This window comes from Nyctibius grandis, chromosome 3, assembly GCF_013368605.1.
Source record: "Nyctibius grandis isolate bNycGra1 chromosome 3, bNycGra1.pri, whole genome shotgun sequence".
Lineage (NCBI taxonomy): Eukaryota > Metazoa > Chordata > Aves > Nyctibiiformes > Nyctibiidae > Nyctibius > Nyctibius grandis.
The window spans coordinates 16,855,136-16,874,379 of record NC_090660.1 but is presented as its reverse complement, the minus strand read 5'-3'; the positions used below and the strand labels follow the sequence as shown (position 1 = coordinate 16,874,379).

At 49.3% G+C, this 19,244-nt stretch overlaps 1 protein-coding gene across 1 annotated transcript in view; it reads left to right on the top strand.

Moving 5' to 3' along the window:
• Positions 1–12,055, top strand: part of GMDS (GDP-mannose 4,6-dehydratase) — a 437,246-nt gene extending 425,191 nt beyond the window's left edge. The window contains 2 exon segments of the mRNA XM_068395823.1: positions 10,692–10,760; positions 11,218–12,055. Of these exon segments, the coding sequence (XP_068251924.1) occupies positions 10,692–10,760; positions 11,218–11,280 (132 nt within the window). The 3' untranslated portion in view covers positions 11,281–12,055.
• The last annotated feature ends 7,189 nt before the right edge of the window (positions 12,056–19,244 follow it).

The following is a 19,244-nucleotide window of genomic DNA, read 5'->3' as shown; positions in this document are numbered from 1 at the left end:
AGCAGGACCAGTGAACTGGATGTCTAATGGAATCTGCGCATCTCTAAATATACACCAACCAACTTACATTACAGACAAAAAAAATCTTGAACGACATGTAGCTGATAATTGTAGCCATTCACTAATTGCTTTATGGTCTGTTTTGTCTATCAAATCAACACAAAAAGTGGACTCATTTGATTTCTTTTGCAAACGTGAAACCAATTGATTTTATGGAGATATATCACTTGCTGCGCAGTATTTTTCCATCAACACAGTCAGGTTAGACTGGCCGCCAAAGAACAACGATGCAGAAATGCCAGAACAGTGAGAGCCTTGAATAGACAGACAGGAGTGTCTTTTGCAACGTGTTTTGGAGGTTGTCAGGTGGAAAGCACCCCTCGGTTCAGCGTAGCCGGGATGCTGAGTGTGCTGGGAGGGCTTCATTGTGTTCGCGTTTAGAGTTCCAAGTAAATTTTATGGAGTTCAATTTTTCCTCATTGTCTGTTAACATACCAACATAACAGCAGCCCTCCGCTAGCCTTAATGATAAACATTCCCACCCCAACTATCTTTTGTCCTGACTGGAAATGGCAGTACGCACATCTAGTACAGATAGTCAAAAGCTTCAGACATTCTGCAGTGAAAATGAAGTGGTTATGCTTAATAGTTCATTCTTAGGGACATTACTTGGGGTTTCGTAAAATGAACTTAAAAGGCAGGAAGAAGGGAAGCAAATCTGCCTTTATGTCAGATATATGCTCCTGAACCTCAGGCTGCCAGAGGCTGCTGTGACTTGCAGAGCATCCTTTCAAAAGCTGTGAGATGCTGTGGCAATACTCAGACCATATCCCTAACACACTCACAAAGCACTATGAAGCAAGGGAGTGGGGAGCACAGTGCCTGCTTTTGCAGCAATAGCATTCTTTTCATCTGTAAAGGAAATATTCAGCTGGCTACCTTGCCTGGACTTACCAGTGACCAGTATTTTATCTTAGCAGTCTTGGTTGAACACACATGCAGAATAGAAATACGTTTGTTTATGGGCAGGAAATGCATAAGCCTTTTAATGGATAAAGCATGAGTTTGAAACATTAAATGTGACCTGCTTTGTTGTATGGTAGTACCTGCAAAGGGTTATTCTTTGTAGTGTCCTACTTGGACTGAAGCACTAAAGCTTTCATCAAAGTAAATCTGATTATTTTGCACATGGTTTTCCTGAAAGGATGTTATGATTTTCTAGATGTTTGGTGGCTGGTGATAAATTAGGCTTTTATGATGTCATGTGAAAGGCCACTGCTTGGACTTCCTTCTCTATCAAGCACGCTGGAGAATACCTTTGGGACATACTCAGAATCAGAAATTATCCTACCTTGTTTTATTTTAACCCTTTTGTGGACCATTGCTTGCTTTGTAACTAGAGCTGTCTGGGCAAGCATAGCTTCATTTTTGCGGACAGGAGCCCCATGGTATCCCATCCTGAGGCCCCTCCATATACTGTGTTTGAAATGGATTTTTTCCCCTTGGGCAGCAAAGCCTCAGCTCACAAGCTCCCTTTAAGCCTTTCACAGCTTAAACTCTGTCTGTATATTGTGCCTTGAAAAGAGTTTTCAAATCAGGTGGGGGTTTTAGTGAGAAATTGGAATGCTGCAGTGAGGGGTTGCGGGGAAGGTGATGTGTCCCATAAATTAGGTCAGGTTTACGACTGTGTAGAGGGGGGGGCTGCTTCTAAAAAACTAGCTAGCAGTAAAAGGCAGTACGTAGCTGCTTTGTCCAGAGAAGTGGCAGCTCCCCTCTTCATCCCCCGTACTGCAAAGAGGGAGTATTTTGCAACTGTTTTTCAAACAATGAGAAATGACTAACCATCCTCCATGCTGACTCTTTGGTACTAGTTAATCCATAGTGGGGAGGAAGACAGGAAGCGAGAAATAACCATCCCCTCACTGTCCTTTCCACCCCACCCCAGTCTTACTACAAGCTTCAGGGGGACAGAGGTTCATATATCAGTATAACAGGCAAGGAAGGGAGTGCCATCTCTCCTGCCCAAGCTGAGTCACAGCCAAGCGTTCAGAGTAGTGAGGTGAGCACCGAACACAGGGCAAAGACAGCAATTGCTGATTACAAATGGGTTAGAAGTTTCCAGTGACATGCTTTTTGGGTGAAAAATTATGTTTTGAGTAAATTAAGATTTTTATTAGGGCAAAACTAACAGCACATCCTTCCAGATTTTTTTAAATATTATCATTTTGATGTTAACATAACAAATGCCTTGTTTTTTTCAGAGATGTGAGTATCCATAGGGGTAGTAAAATCACCAAAGACAATCATCCTGTATGAGATGAAGAATTCATCCTATGGAGTAGTAATATCCTGCTAATCACAGACCTGCATTCATTAAAATGCTGCTTAATGCTCTGAAGGTGGATAGATAAATATCTATAGGTAGAATACAAGTTCAGTGTCCTAATGTTTATTGTTTTGTTGGTTATCATTCAATATTTGACTAGCAATGTTAACTGAACCTATTAACACTTGCAATATAAGTTGTTATAAATGAAGTATTTTTTTGTGGAAGAAGAGAAGAAGCTAAGTAGCCTTGCAGCATGGATTTCAGGGGTTATGTGTTTTCCTATTCATCTTAACATGTCAGTCAGTGAAGACAGCTAACCCTAGGGGCCGTATTCCATTTCCAGTAAGTAATGCAGCCATTACTACGCAATAAACTCTGCTGAAATCAGCTTCACAGAGCGTTTTCCTGGTGTTTGCAAAAAATGTGAAGAGAAGGGAGTGATGAGAAAAATAATCAGAGTTGATTTAAATGCAATTCTTACAATTTTTTTATAGTTTTAAAAGGTACCATACCCTTGCCTAAATAATACATACTGTGTGTGGCAATAAAACCATGTATGATGATGAAGACGATTATCTTACTCTCCCCCCCAAAGTGTTGTCAGAGTAGAGAACAGGCTGTGGCGAAGCAAGAGGCAAACATATTTAATAGTGAACAAAAGCAGGACTTGAAGGTACCAGTGAAAAGTGAAGGATGCTGTTCTTTTCCTATACTGCAGCTGATCTCCACTCCATGTGGAAGAGGATCATCCCACACAGGGCCTTGGTTTTTTAGTGATGTGAAGGTGACACATGCATTCTCTCTACTATCTGGCCAGGGAGTCTGAAGAAACATGCTCACATATAACCTCCCCGAAACCTCTGCTAGGAGGAGGAAAATGCACAAATGTCATGCAAAATCCATATTGTTCAGACATCTCTTTGTGCACAGGTCAGCCTGAAGCACGTGAGGGGTGGCTCACACATCATTTCCTATCAGCAGCCAGGCTACAGGGCGGTGACGGCCAATGGGAGTGGTACCTCCTTTAACCAGCATTTACAAAGAGCGATTCTATTTTGTTAGAAGAGTTGGAAAAGCTTAGTTTGGTTCCTAATAACATATAGCATTTAAGTATTAGTCTGCAATTTAGCAAACATGCTAAAGCTGTGATGTGTGCATTTGGATGAGTGGGTATGCCATATCAGAAAGAAAGTGTTTATGTGTCCAGCGCTAATAGCTGAACTATCATGATTATGGTCCGAACATGGCAAATGGAGTGGGCTTGATCTTCCTCCTCTTCCCCGAGAAGTCCCCTGCTTTTTCAGCAGAGGCATTCCTGTAAACTAGAAACAACCTGCCATTCAGAAGCCTCTTTGGCTTTCGCAGAGCTGTGAGCTGAGGTTGCAGCTACACGTGCATCCAAGCCAGAGAACACCTCCTAGGTCTTCCCAAGAGCGCAGAACTGGGCCTCGGGGCAAACTGAGAGGGAGGGAAGCACCTGCCTCACCGCAGCCAGCCAGCGGGGCTTTCCCTGCTGCGAGGGGAACACCCTTCAGCCTGCCTCACACGTGGGATCCTGAAAAGCACCCCTGGCCCCACTTGCAGCAGGATGCCCTGGCGCGGAGCTATGCCGATCCTCGTGCAGGACGGCTCCTGATGAGTGGGCTCGGCTCCAGATCCAAAGTGAGTGAAATTCAGCACTGGCTTCAGGGATATCAAGCTGTAATTCAGGAGGAATTTTATCTGTCTCAAGGGACGGCACTGGCCAAGACGTTTTCTCAGGCTTCGCTTGGCAAATGGACCTATCTGAGTAACACTCAGCCCTGCGAGGGGCTCTCGTGCCCGCAGCTTCGCTGGCGCTTGCACCACAGCACAAGGTCTGCACGTGCTCTCCTCCCAGGGACGTGCGGCCTGCAGCCTCGCGTCGATGAACCGGGGCACTGCCTCCATCAAAGCGATTAGGGCCGGCGACGAGGCTCCCGAGGCACCCGGGGCCGGCTCCCCCTGCTTCGCCATTTTATCTGCGGTGTCGGTGGGGCTGCCAGAGCCGGCACTGAGTGAGCCCATTTCCCCGGAGCGGAGCATTGTTCCTAGCCTCCGGCCGCCGCGTGGCCCCGCCGATGGACAATACCACCCGGCCCCGACTTCCTGAGCAGACCAGACAGCTTGCTGTTTTCTTCGCGTCTCTTATCACCCCCTGTCACTGAAAGAGAGGTCTGGCTTCAGCATCGGTTTGGGCTGATAGCAGCGAAGTGGAAAAGGCACAGGGGAGGGAGGGGAAGAGGAGGAGGAGGGAGAGGAGCTCCATTAGTGTTATTATCGCCCTAATGTTTATTGCTGCTCTGAGTTCATTTGCCTTAACTCTTTGGAAGCTGGTCAAATTAAAGATTATCAAACAGATAAGATAAAGCCGCTGTTCTAACGCCCCTGGTTCCTGGTGGAAAAGCGGAGGCCGCGCTCAGGTTTTGTTGACCGTGCAGCTTGTGTTGACACCTTACTGCTGGAGTACAGTGGAGTCCTGAGATAAGACCTTATCCTAAAGATGCCCGGCACTCACAGCCTGCAAGGTCCATCAGACGTGCAGGGGCTCAGGACTGTGCAGAATCAGCCCTTTCCTCAAGTCTTTCTTCCCCCTCCCCTTTCCCCTCAGCATGGTTTTAGTACAAATGGAGCTTGCTGAAAAGGGAGGGGATTTGCATAGGAAAACATGCTAGGGGAAAAAAAACATTATGCCTCGTATTTTAAATGGCATTTTGTTATACGTGAGTTTTAGCCTATTGGTTGCTTTTGCCTTTTGCCTTTTCCTGTGGTTCTTTGCAAACAATACTGCCTTTCTGCAAAAGACTGCTGACCCAAGAGTGGAAAGCAGTCTGTTCATGCTGCATTAAAACAAATTTAGATCAGGAACCAAATTCACTGGCATTCTTCTATTCCCTTGGTACCTTTACTGCTCCACAACTTTGCTTTTCTAAGAACAGTGGAAAGAAAAAATGAAAACTGAGCGACACATTATGGCTCTTCTAAAAGTCCTGAAGATGTTTACTGTGTTCCTTGTTAGGCTTGGGCTTTGCTCATTGACATGTTTTATCTTCAGTCTCCTCGTATTTACTGTGGAGATAGGAGTCTCTTGCTTTATAATTATACTGTTTTTTTCCTTGTTACTATAGATATTATAACAAACACTACCCTTTGCAAAGAAATCGAGCCAGTGCTCTCTGCCTTGTGGATCTCCAGAAGCACTTACAGAGCAGCGTACAGCAGACACAGTGCTTATTACTGTGCCTCCTGGGGTTTGATCCGAGCTTAGCTGAACCGTGCGTTGAATTTTGCACCAACAAGGTGCACGTTTACGAGCTTGACAGCTCTGATCTAGTGAGGTCTTACTACCTTTCTTGACGAAGTGCACTGGGAATAGCTCGGCTGAAGTCACGGAAACTGCTCTCCAATGTTGCATCTGGGTTAAGACACGACATCCCAGGGCCTGGTGGCAAGTGCAGGAGGACTCTAGGGAATGGAGGATAAGGGTGATGGTAGAAGAACTGCCTAGCGAACAACGCATGCAGTCTCCTGCCTGTTTGCAGCAAAGGCTTTAACAAGGCTATTCTCTGAGCAATGAGCTGCAGCAGATACCCATGTACACTGTGTGGCTGATATTACTACCGAGATGTGCTACGTGAACTCTCATTAAAAATTGTTGTGAAAAATGCCCCCCAAAAGTGCACAAAAGGGGAGGCTATTTCATAAGATAAATTTTGATATATATATTTCTGAGAATCATGGTGAAAACGCAAAACTATAAGCTAGATTTGTCTAATTAAGTAGCTATGTTTATTAGTTTTTCTTTTAACAGGACAAGTTAAAGCTGAAAGGCAACAGTTTTAAGAAGGAAATAAGGAAAATAAAACACAAGCAGGGTTTGCAGGAAACTTTGGCCCCTAGACTCTTGCAATCCTTCCTGACAAAACTTCTTGAGCAAAAGAGTGCAAGACTAAACTCGCAAGCCAGAGCCTCCACCGAGCTGGGTCTGTGCTCTTTACTTACGGGAGCTCTGATGTAACAAATCATCTTCTAAGTGGTCGTGCTGATTGTGAACGTAACCCTGGCCGCTTTTCAGATGCAGTAAAACTGTTGTGTGCTTAGATCAAGTCTGTTTATTTTTAGAGGTAAAGCCTTGTCTCTGCTGCAGCGAGCGGAGCTGGGCACAATTCCATTGCAGGTGTTTTACTGAGGACTTGATCTCAGTTTTCCTCTGGAGTAAGAGAGAGCAAAAGCTGGCGCTCGACGCTGGCTTCAGCAAAGGCACATTTTAAAGGGAATCAGCTGAGCTGTAATAACAAAGGAAGCCTTGGCCTTCTTTCAGGCCATGCTATCTCCTTTTTCTCACATTGTCTCAAGGCTTTAAATTTTCAGTTAAAGTTAATTGAATGAGACAGTGATACATTGCACAGTGAAACCAGATCAATCACTGCGTGAGTCAAAATAGGAGTCATGATGACACTCAGAACAAGAGCTTGGGAAATGTGATAGTTACATTAAAATATTTCACATTTTTGTCTCATGGTTTTAAATTTAAATTTAAAAATGCCTTACCACATTGCGTAACAAATTTCTCCCTGTTTATCTGTATGTATTTGGATGTGTGCATTTGGACAATAAAACCAAATCATCATAAAATCAGATTTAATAATAATGGGATATTTTCTACACAGTTACACAGCCTCATTTACAGAAAAAGTAAACCAGAAAAACTCACATTGGATAAACCTATTCTTTTCTCTGAGAGACAGTCTTATGACAGTGAGGTGCATATAAAGCCATAGGAGAGTTTACTCTTGTATTAAGTAACAACAGAGAATTTGACTGTTGTATTTTCCATCTTCCTACTCTTTAAATATTTACATGGGTGTTGTTTCCAACTCTTAGCTTGCAGGTAAAACTTATCATTACTACTCACTTATGTTAACTGTATTTGCATGGTGAATAAGGGCTTGTTCCTTCCAAAATGGATAAGTAAAAGCAAAGACTTAATTTTACGTTCATGATCTGAGTACTCTAAAAACAACAGAAAGCCTTAATCAGTGTTTTCGGGTTTGCCAGCTCTCAGCTCAGTATCTAAATCCTCAGGGTTTTCACGGAGTCAAAGGGCTTTGTTTTCCTGTCAGTATGTAAAGCACAACGCCACCGAAAAAGTTATCCTGCAGGAATACAAAACATGAACTGGTGTCATTTCATCAGGTGCCTTTCCATCAGGAACAGAGATACTGGGCAGTTTACATTCAGCAGCAGCAGCTGTTTTTTGAGAGCACTCTCCCATCCCACCCCATCCTCCCCCCCAAAAAATCCAGGTTTTCTCCCGTGGAACCTCACCTTGTCTTTCTTTGCTTTCTGATCTGGTTGTACCTTCAGGAAGTGAAGCCCTGACACTGAAAAATCAATACACTGTAATGATTGGCATGCCAGATGATTTTTGGTTGTGGTTTCTTGTGGGTTTTTTTTTCCTTTTGGAAGCCTGACAGATGCATCTGTTTTCAGTGAAAGACTCGAATAATATAAACAAGCAGTCATTCTGTTCCATGAGGAGCTTTTTTTAATATTCTTATTTTATTGTAATTACCTTATTGTTTTCATATTATGAGCTACTTGTAGAAAAATACAGGAAACACGACTGCAATACAATCCTTTAATCGGGAATAGCTTTGTTCCAGCCATCATTTCCATTCAGTGTTGAAACTTTGACTATGAAGAATACAGTCAAACCTTGAATTTAGATATAATATGCTGTTAATATTATGGTTTCATTTGATCTCTGTACCTAGTAACTTCTGTTAGAGAACCTTTTAAAAACTGCCTAGGAGACATTTTGTCCGTAATGCTATTTTCAAGTAAATCTAACTACAAAGTAGTGTTTCTCAAACTTCTTCAGGAGAGACATTTAGAATCTTTTAACCTAAGTCAGCTGGGGAATTTGTATTATCATATATATTAAATCTTCTTTTTTCTCTCCTTTTTTTTTCCTCACAGATTATGCCATAATACCTTTACTGCATCATTGTTAAAGCATGTGAACTTTTAAAGGAAAAATTCTTTTTTATATACTTAAACGGATTTAATACACTAGTTGTTTGTGTTCTCTCTGTGTATAATCCAGCATTGCAAATAACTTCAGTTTTACCGATTTGCAACCTCCCCCCCACCTTATTTTGGCCTATTCAGCAGCTGTGTGTTTATGTTTTTGAATGAAGGGCTGGAATTAGGTAAAGTATTTTTTTAGATAAACTGTTTTAACAAAAAGCATTTGTCCAAGAAAGTTAAAAGACTGCTCCCAAGCTGTTCAAAAGCAGAATGCAGCTACATACAGCAGGTGATGGCAATTCATTCTGTTCTCCCTGGTCCTTTTTTTTTTTTTTTTAAATGGGAAGACAGTATCCTGGATAGGCTTGGTTTCAAAGGATGTTTTCAACATAAGGATTGTGGATATAAAATTATTACTTACACAGCATTTATAAAAATGAAACTCCATGTTTTATGATATGGCTTTTATGACATAAACCTAGGTGGTATTAAAACACTTCTAGCTAATGGCTTGAATTAGAACTGAATAAAAGGCAACTGTTTTTATACTGAAATTATTATTTTAAGAAGGATTTCCTGGTTTCCAGGCACATATATACACACATATATAATGTAAATTAAACCAAACTCCAGATAAAAGGCATACCTCCATGAGCACATTAGGATCTGATCCAAATTTTATCAAAGCTAGTGGGAGTCTTTCCCATTTCAAACCAGATTTTGCAATCCATATTCACACGACCCTCCAGGGGACCCCTCGAGCTGATGCGGTTTTGCATGACTTGGCCTCAAATGTCTGCTGCAGTTTCTAAAAACCCATTATAGGGCTGCAGTAGGAAATCATTTAGTCTAATTTAAAGAAATCACAGTATTTCTTATTTTCATATCATTTTGTTCTGATCCATCTGTTTACTCTTTTCTGAAGACAGGCTGAAATGCTTTTAGCCTAAAGACTGAACTAGTAAAAACACTGCCTGGAATAGTCTCGGCAGACGTGTTTGTTCCACATCCCCTTCTTCAGTGCAATATTTCCTTTGGTGGATTTCCTCTGCTCCTGGAAGCGAGCTGTCGAGCTTTCTGGAGCACAATTATGAAGAAGAATTTCCTACATTTTTACTGCACACAGGATGAGGTGATTTTGGAAGTTAACATGACCTGAACCACACATGCACAAAAGATAGCATCTGAAAAATGTAGTGTGCAGGCAGTACAGTCGAAAAAACTACAGCCAGAACATGCTCGTTAGCTCCACCGCTGGCCAGAGGGTGGAAGAGGGAGAAGAAAGGAAGTCCAGGCATTTTTCTGGAAACCCTGCTGTGTTACCACCATAAAGTCGAACTGCAAGAGTAGAATTCAGCCTCAGCGTTCTTGTTCTGTAATAAAGCTGGTTTGGTTTGATTTTTGTTTTAAACCTGGACAGATATAATTTTATATAGAGAGAAACAAAGCTTGTGAGGAAAGATTATATATTTTATTAAAGCAACACATACAGTTGGAAGAAGCTAACTATTTAAACACAGTATTTGAATTTTAAACAAAGATTCAGTCAGTTTTTTCATGCAATTAGAAATACAGTCAAAGGAGCTTTTTTCTTTGTTTAACTTTGTTATGTTATTTTTGATGACCGTTTGTGGGATTGTTTTGGTGTGGTAGAACTTTTAAGAGTACTTGAACAATAAGGCAAATATGACCAAAGTCTTGGTTTCTGTAATGGTTTAAAGATAATTTATTTTCATTTATGAGAGATTTAGACTTTTCTTTCCATGTGGATGCTCAAAATACTCTAGAAAAAAATATGTAGGTGTTCAAAAGCTAGATGTTAACTACTGTTGCATGTGGTTACCCATATTCGTAACAGTCTTTCAGCATCATCTGCCTGTGATCACATTTTTATTTGAAAGAGAATAGTTGTCATGTTTTCTCTGTGATTTACATTATTTAAACAAATGGGGGAAAAAAGAATTTGAAACAGCTCATTCAACAGCATGAATAAGACATATGACAACTTGTTATAAAATGTTCACCGTTATATGGCTGTAAGTCTGGAGTTCAAACCCCGCATGCACATGAAAACAAAGAATAACTTTCTCGGTCTGAAATAGCCTGCTGAAAGGATGCTGCCTCCTGGTGATTTATAGGCATATGAACTTCCACTGAAATTATATCTTAAAGAGAAATATTTTGTCCTTAGAAGAATCCGACGGTGGCTCTGGCTGTGCTCGGCTTATGGGGAAGCGCAAGCAATGGGGTGGCCATCGAGGTGGGGAAGGTGGATGCTTCTCACAGCGTCTCTCTCTCTTCTTTTCCGCAGGATTTTCTGCAAGGGGACTCTACCAAAGCCAGACAAAAGCTGAACTGGAAGCCGAGAGTCACGTTTGATGTGAGTGGCCTTTCTGGCGTGCTTTGTACCTGCTGGGTTTGTGTCCTCTAAAAGCAATTCACAGGGAGGGGAAGGGAGGGGGAGAGCCTTGCGTGGGGTGACTCGGGCACACCAAGAAATCCCATTTTCAGTGACACTCCCCCAGTGACAGCAGCCACCATGGCAACACAGGGCATCCCTGATGGCTCTGCCAACCCGCCCTGGAAAGGGCCCTGCAGGTATCAACATTTCAGAAAAGGCTGGGCGCTTGTGCGGAGGTGTCAGCAGGGAGATACAGGCTGTGACTTGAACAAGCCAGTTTGGAGAGCGTCCCGCCACTCCTGTGACAGAGCCAGGGCCAGGACCGCTGTGGGAAGAGCCCAGCAAAGCCTCGTCCCCTCCTTGTCCTGCTGCGGGGGACTGGGGGTGTTCATCATGCTCTGGGGTGCTCCTCATCTGCCTCTCTCCCTCTTCACAGGAGCTGGTGAGGGAGATGGTGGACGCCGACGTGGAGCTCATGAGGAACAACCCCAACGCCTGAGCCCCAGCTGGGCCCGGCGGGTGTCGCAGGACCCGTGCTGGGGGTGCACCCCATGGCCAGCACCACCATGAGCCACTGGGGCCAGGGTGGGTGGCCGCCCCTCCCCGTGATGGTTTTACTGCAGGCCTGCCTGTGCTCAAAAGCCCAGGTTTATCCTCCCCTCCACACCTCCCAGTGCCTCTTGCCCCACACATCATCCCAGGGGCAGCCCTGCCCAGGCTAACTCTGGCTCCTGCCATTAACTGGGGAGGGGTCACACCCCTCCTCCTCCAATACTGTACCTGAAGTACTGATCGGCCAGCAAGCCCACTGATTTCCTTTTTTTTTAATTAAAACTAATCTTTCTATTACTTAGGACCTCCAGCGCATTTTTAGTACTTTCTCCCATTCTCTCTCTTCTGCCTTTCCTGAACACTCCTTTCCTTTTCTGCAGCCTTACCTCCACCCCAGCGGCCCATTTCCACCACTTGAACTGTGTAAAAGTTTGGATAACTTGATATAACTTGCAGTGAAATCGCCTTTTGACCATGCCAAATTAATTCCTAATTGCTGGAATCACTTTCAAACCAGTCAGAGGAGGCTTGCAAACGTTCTTCAGATCTTCCTTTCAGAGTGTGCATGAGTCACAGAAAGCCTTTTTGTCCAGCACCTTCTCGATCCAGGGGTTTAGGGTGTTTTGGTTTTTGCCCTCCCCCCAGAATCAACCCATTCCCCTTCCATCCTCTTCTTCCTTACTATAATTAGACCTCGGATGGGATCTTGAACCATCTCAAAAGATGACTTAAGAAATAAAAACAAAATAAATTTTTAAAAAGCTTAAAAATATAGAAACTTCAAGGTGAGTAAATATTTTTGCACTTTTCATGCCAAGGTACCCGGGTTATCCAGAGGTCGTTGAGCCCATACATTTCCCGTCGGTTTAGGATCTTCCACCCACCAATTACTCCCATCATTTTAGCTTTACGCCTCGAAATGAGCAAAGGGCGAGATACATAGGGAGGAGATACACAGGGAGATACACCTCTCCGAGTGCATCTCTTGCTTTTTTATTTTGTATTGGGAGGGGACACCCCCGTTAAAAGGGGAGCGATGGGATGGGGGTCTGAGCGCGGAGCTGTGGGCAGCGGCTCCGGCTGCGCTCGGGAGCGGTTTCGTGATGGAAGTGGTGCGGGAGGGGACGAGACGGGGCTCGGGAGCAGCCTGCGAGAAGCCGGGCTGCTGGGGAGAGCGAGAGAGAGAGGGCTCTTTGTGCGCCTGCTGTGAAAGGCGGGCATTCGCCAGAGGTGCAGTGGAAAATGTGCGAGCTGGCGGCTGGCGCGGAGGGGCGCGGAGCGGTGCGCGCCCCGGCAGCCGGAGCAGCCGCTTCCTTCGGGGCTGTCCCCGCGGGAGCGAGGAGGAGCGCGGCCGCGCCGGCACACGGGGAAAGAGACACGCGGGAGCCCGGCCGCTGCTTGGGGTCCCTTCCCACAGGTGCAGGGAGTACGCGCCCTCGCAGGCTGGAGAGGAGGGGGAGCAGCGGGACCTGTCGGGTGCGGGAGGGATGTCCCCGTCGCACTCGCTCCAAGCAGCGCCCCACGCGTGTGAGCCTCTCCAGCCCCCACGCACAGTCTCCGCGGCGCGTCGGGGCTCCCCCGGCACAAACCAACGCCGAGCGGGGCGCAGACGCCCCGTCCGTGGGGTGGCCTGGAGGAGCGCGGCGTCACGCACACATTGCCACTCACCCCCCACCCCCGCGCGTGCACCTCCACGCGTGGTTATATTTTTCAAAGCCTCCTGGGGTGCTTCTCCGCAGGAGTACGGGCGCGACTCCGCGGCTGCGCCTTTTTTTTTTTCAGTAAAATAACAATAAACCCCCTCCCCGTGGGTGCGTGTCCTTTGCAGTAGCTGTCCTCCCCCCGCAGGGTTCACACCGCGTGCGTCCGCGGCACAGCCCTGGCACTATGCGCTCGCGCCCCCGTGCCGTGGGCACCCACCCGCACCTGGGTGCTGTGGGTGCCCAGAGGGCTGCGGCTGTGCTCTGCGGACCGCCACCGCACACCCCCGCGGCCGAGGGGCTCCTCCCGTGCCCACCGGGCCCCCCCCCAGCCGCGGGGCCGCGGAGGGGAGGGGGCGAGCTCCGCCTGCCCAGCCGCACCGAGGGCTGCCGCCTTTGCAGAGCCTCGGAGAAGCGGTCACAGGCTGCGGGTGGCGGATCTTTGGTGGGGCACGTACTAAAAAGAGGAAAGAAAAAAAATATTAAAGAGCTTTTATGACAAGGTATTTCTGTATTGCTGGGAACTATTTTTTGCTTACAGTGATTCACTGAGAGGCTTGCTGGTACGTCTGAGTATTAGTTCACACATCTCTGCAGAGGGCTGGGAGCCTTTACATAAGCTGCCAGTTTTCCTTCGACCTCAGGAGTTTTTTTTTCTTTGGCATCTCTAACTGTGGCACATTCAAGAGAAGCTTTTTTGTTCTCCATTTTCAGTCTCTATATTGGGGGGCGAGCGGGGAAGGGGATGGGAAGGCAAAAATTGGTTCTGGACCAAGCAGTGCCTCCGCGGAGACCTGGTGCTGGATTTATTTTCGCTGCTTTTGTAAAAAAAAAACAACTGCTACTGGTCGTGACAGGACAAAATGTTGTCCCAGCACTGCCCCGCTGCTTTTTACAATTTGGCAAAGGTCCGAACTGCTTTTCGGTTTCCCCACCACCACCTTCCTACCCGATTTTGAATTCCTCCTAAAGTCCTGCTCTTTACAATGACCATGGAATCACGTCTTGAAAACGAAATAAATAAATAAATAAATAAATAAATAAATAACCACGCGGCGATGGAGGGAGATGACGTCTATATATGTAGCTAATACACCAGTTACATCGGTTTCATGTGTATGTCAAGCGTTTCGTGCGTGCAGGTACGGTAAGATACATCCCTCCCTCTGCCCGTCTCCTGTCTCATCTGGGGTCATTACAGCTTCGTCAATTTAAAAGGGCAGCCCCAGCAGTAAATAACCGAACATGCCCCCAGTCTCCTGTCCCTTTCACAGGCGTCCCACTGGCTGCAGCGAACAAAGCAAACGACAAGGTGGGTTTTGGGTTTGCTCCCCGGTACACCCAAGAAACGCTCAGCCCGGTTCTGCCGGCTGCGGACCGACAGCGCTGGCCGGGGCAGGCCGGTTGCTCGCCGGGGCAAGCGTGTGGCCGCCCTGCATGCCAGGGGCCGGGGAGAGGAGCGCGGACCTGGGAGCCTGCCGGGGGGAACCCCGTCGCCTGCTCTGGGCCGTCCCCCGCTCGGGCAGCCTGTCCCACCGCGTCGTGGGAAGGGGAGAGGGATGGATACCCTGCGCCTCTCCTACGGGGAGAAGCGGGATAGTAGTGGCAGCGCTGGGTGGTGGGGGCTGCTCAGGCGTGCGCCCCGTCGGGAGGAGGGGTTTTCAGGCCGGCAGGGAGAGGAGAGCGGGCCCAGCTCCTGCCCAGCGGGTTGCGGAGGGCTGCGGCCCGCTCGGGAGAGCCGGCCTGGCCCTGCCTGCGGCTCCCTGCTCCGCAGCGCCGGAGCTGCGATCAGCGAAGGCCGGGCTCCCGCCCCTGCGCCCGCCGCCTGTCAGCGCCGCCACCGCCCGTTTCGCAGCCGTAACTCAGCCCCTCGCCTCCGCCGTGCGGTCCGCTACCCAGCCCCCAAAGCCTGTCTTGCCAAAGGTAAAACTACCAAAAAAGCCTTTTTTTTAAAAAATTATTTTTCCCCTTTTCTGAGGCCTTTCAGGAGCGCTCGGGACCACCGGCCACTCGCGGGCTGCAAAATCCCCGCGGGGCCCAAGCAGTAGTGCGGAGGCCTGCGGGTGTGGTCCCCCCGCAGGAGCACAAGCCCCTGCCACCTCTGTAGGAGGGCCGGGGCGGGGGTCGGCCCTGCCCCAGGGTCCGCCGGCGGCACAGCCGGCCCGCCCGCCGCCCTCCTGCCCGGCCTCGGCGCGGAAGGCCGGCGAGACAAAGCGGCGGGGGTTTCCTCGGGGTCGCGAAGCAAAACCTCCAGCGCCATCTAAAAATACACCTCCTGCTCGCAGCGTCAGCCTGAAGGGTAAAAGCGAAGGGGGGCTGAGGGAGGACAGACCCCTACTCGGGCATGCACACGCCGGGGTAGGTCGGTGGTGGGAAATGGCTCCGCGGCCAGCCCTGGTCGCGCACGGAGAGGGATCGATTGCTGGACGTGTATTTAGAAAAATAAAATTTAAGCGTAACTGGGGGGAATGGAGGAGTTCCCCGCCTCCCCCCCCGGCCCCTTACACATAAAGCAGCCGCGTCCCCCCGCGCGGACATGGGGGTCACATCCTCTTCCTTTCCTCGCCCGGCCGGGAAGGCAGGCATCGGGCTGCCCCGGGGCAGCACGGGGAGAGGGGGGACCTGCCTCGCCGGCCGGCGGTCCCGGCTCCGGGCCCTCCCCGCCCCTCGCCTCTGGGCGGCAGGTTTGCAGGGATGGGAGGCGAGGGGAGGCCCCCAGCCGGCTCGCAGGGCCACGCTCCCTGCCTCGCCTTCTGACCCCCCTTCACCTCTGATACTTCTCTGGCGGAGCATTGTCTCCAGACACAACAAAACCAGAAAGGAGTGCTGGAGCAGGCAGAGCTCCAACGTTTTGACGGGTGGAAGAAAAACATCAACAGATACTTTGCAATTATTTGGTGATGGGGGCTAGGGGAGGCGGGCGGGGAAGAGGTCGGTTCGCAGCAGCAGACGCTAATTGCAACCTTTGCTTTGCTAATGAGCTCGCACCGGTTCATTCCGCGCTCCGTCCCCCCCTCCCCGCTCCGTCCGTCCCCCCCGGCGGAGCGTTTGGGGGGCGGGGAATGGCGTCGGGAGAAAGCCGTAATTTTTCTGCAATTTGTTATTCGCTTTTAAATCCATCCCATCCTTGAGAGGCGAGGTTAGAAGCGCTGGCCGCGAGCACTTTCATAAATCCTCGCTAAGGGAAAGCGGCGAGCAGCTTCTCGCTGGCAGAAGCGAGGTGTGGGAGCGCCCGGCTCCTGCCCTCCGCCCCGCAGCCTGTGCCCCGCGGGCAGCCGCGGACCCCCTCCGAGGGCGACGTGCCCCTCCGCTAGCTTGCAGCTGCAGACTTGTTTCACACAATCGGAGCGGGAAAAAATATATATATATATACACACACACACACACATATATGCCAAAAAAAGTGTGCCAGTAGAAACTCGCATCAAAAAGGCAGTGCGAATGTATTTATACTGGGCAATCTTGCAAGCACCGACATTGTTTAAACAATTCTCTTCTGCTTTGGACGATATTATCAGTACTTTTACATTATCGTTCAATGGAAAACATTCTTCTTTTTCCGTATTTCAAATATTTATTTAAAAAAAAAATTAAACTCGGCCTCTTAAATGTCCTGGCAAGTAAATAAATTCCAGGAACGGTGGGGGGGAGACGGCTACGGCGTTTCTTTTAAACCGGGCGCTTGCCTTCCGAGGGACGACGGCTGTAGCGATATGACCTGTTTATTCATCGATTCATATAATATATAAATATCCTGAACTCATGAGTGTAATAATTTGCGTTTTTTCTACTGGAGCAAATTCAGCTATTTTAAGAGTTAATGGTTCTAAATGTGTTGGTTTTCCTGCGTTCTCCCCAGAGGCTGGAAAGGAGGGAGGATCCCAGTTTGGGGGTTTCATTGTTGTTGTTTTAATTCTGCTGAACGCAGCCTAAAGCAGCTGACTGGAATGTAGGGGTAATACACTGCGCGACCAAGCCCCCTGACACCTAAAGGTCAGGTGAAAGTCTCCAGCAGGTAAGTTGTGGGCCGGCTGCCTGCCCAGTTCACTTGCTCTCTGGCTCACAAATTGTTCCCTTCTGCCCACCCAAGTCGTTTCAGGCTGTGTTTATTTAGGGGGCAAAGAAATTGCCGACCACCCAATTCCCATTCAGCCGGAGAACTTCTGAGCTCTCACCGGTAGCCCGGGCCGCTTTCTCCTCCCCCTCCCAGCACTTTTTAATAGCTATTATTTTGCAGCACACGCATACCAAGCAAGGCACAAGTTATGGTATAGGCCTAGAAGGTCACGGATGTGCGTGCAACAGCCGTATTTGCTCGGGGGGAGAGGGAGAAACACCCCCACTCTCCCACAAACACCCTGCCGGCTCAGCGGAGGGAGGGAGCGTTTGCCGGCTGGCTCCCCGGGCCGCACCGCGCAAAACGCGGCAGTCTGGCGAGGAAGGCGAGGCCGGGTCAGGACGCAAAGGAGCCCCTCGGACCGCAGGGACTTCCCTGCGGGGTTGTGCCGCCGCCTCCTCCCCGCACACCGCAGCCCCCCGCCGGCCCTGCTCCGCTGCGCCCGGCCACCCCCCGGCACCCACCGCTCGTCGGTGTCCCGCAAATACCACCCCTGCAGCCGCTTCCCAAATCTCTGGACACGAGCAGCGTTCTCACCAAACTAAACCCAAAGGGAGAAGGGTTAGTTGTGCAAGTGACACCGAGGGCCCCCTGCTCTTGCTGGACCAGCCGGAGTGACCCTCGGGAGAGCTGGGGCTGGCTTCTCCGGCCCTCCAAGCAGCCGTATTAGGACTCCTTCTTGCGAAACGAGGGGGGGTCTGCCCTCCTCCCCTAGGCACGCAGCTTTCTGCGCCGCCAGCCCTTGTGCTTAGGGCAAGAAGACTTGCCCGTTGCCCGAGGTGCTGTGTGAAGTTTTGGGGGGCGGGCCGCAGCATTGCGGCGAGGGGTCCTAGGTGCCCGCCGCGCTCCGCAGCGCCGGGGTGCGGGGCCTCAGCCCGGCCCCGCGGAGACTCCCCCGCGCAAGGAGCCGGGCCTCCCCCGCCGATGCGGCTATTGTTTCGTTCAATTAGGCTCCGCTTGATAAAAAACAATCGCTCGTTAACCCTCGCCCTCCTCCCTCCCGGCTGGTTTGTTGTGAATGGCGACATCGTCTCCCTTGACCCCCGTCTCCTTTTCTGTCTTTCTGTCCCCTGAAAAATGATTCCGCGAGCTCTGATTGAATTTTATTCCTTCCTGACCTGGCCCGTTTTTATTGCATGAACACCATCAATCTTGACCTAACGCGACGTTTGTTTATTACTTGGGAAAGAAGCGAATGGCTTTATGAGCCCTAGTGTAATTAAACCAGAAGGGCTACGTTCACCGCGGCACCGACACCACCTTTGGGGCGGATTCACAACACGGACAAGCCGCCGGGGAGGCGAGGCAGAAGGGAAAAGAAAAAAAAGGGGTGAAAAAAAACACACGGGAAGGGTAAGTGGGATCCTCCCAGCCCGTGAGCTTTCGTGATCCCAGAGGCTGGCGGATCGAAACCCATGCACGTCCCAAGCAGCTCCCTTACGCCACACTTCAGGCCCGCTAGGTCGATGCGGAGCGCCTCTTGCGCAGTTTGCCGTGCAAGCCTGTGCTCGGCCTCCGCGCTACCCCGGCTGCGAACCCGGGCGGGCCACCTGCGCCCCCGCGCAGCGACAGCTCGTCGTCGGGCACCCCGACGGTGCCTACCGCCGCTCTCCTCATCCCCCTCCCAAAAAAAACCACCCGCGCATCTTACAATGCCGAAACCATTTAGCCAACATGCCCGGCCCCAACACAGGGAACCGGGGAAAAATGGACTGACCACGCCGAGGGGCTTAACTTACAAGCGAAATTAATTGAAAGCTAATGTTCAGTTAGAGGTTACCGTTGAAATGGGCTATTTCGGGCAGAGGATGGGGGAGCGTTTCTGGGAGCTGAGCCGCAGCGCTCCAGTACCTGCCTGCGCGCAGCACAGCCATGTGCGTGCCTCGGCGCTGCACGCTTTTGCCTACGCAATCAAGACGACGTAATAAAGGCTGCACATCGTCATCTCACGCTCATCTTCACGTGGGCGCTGAGACATGCTCAGCCCCGGACCGTGCATGACCGCTCCTTTCTGCGCGGTATCACCACGTCACCTCCCGCAAAACCCGCACCAGCCTTTGCGTGCACCGCTTGCGACTTCAGGCAAAGCCTCCA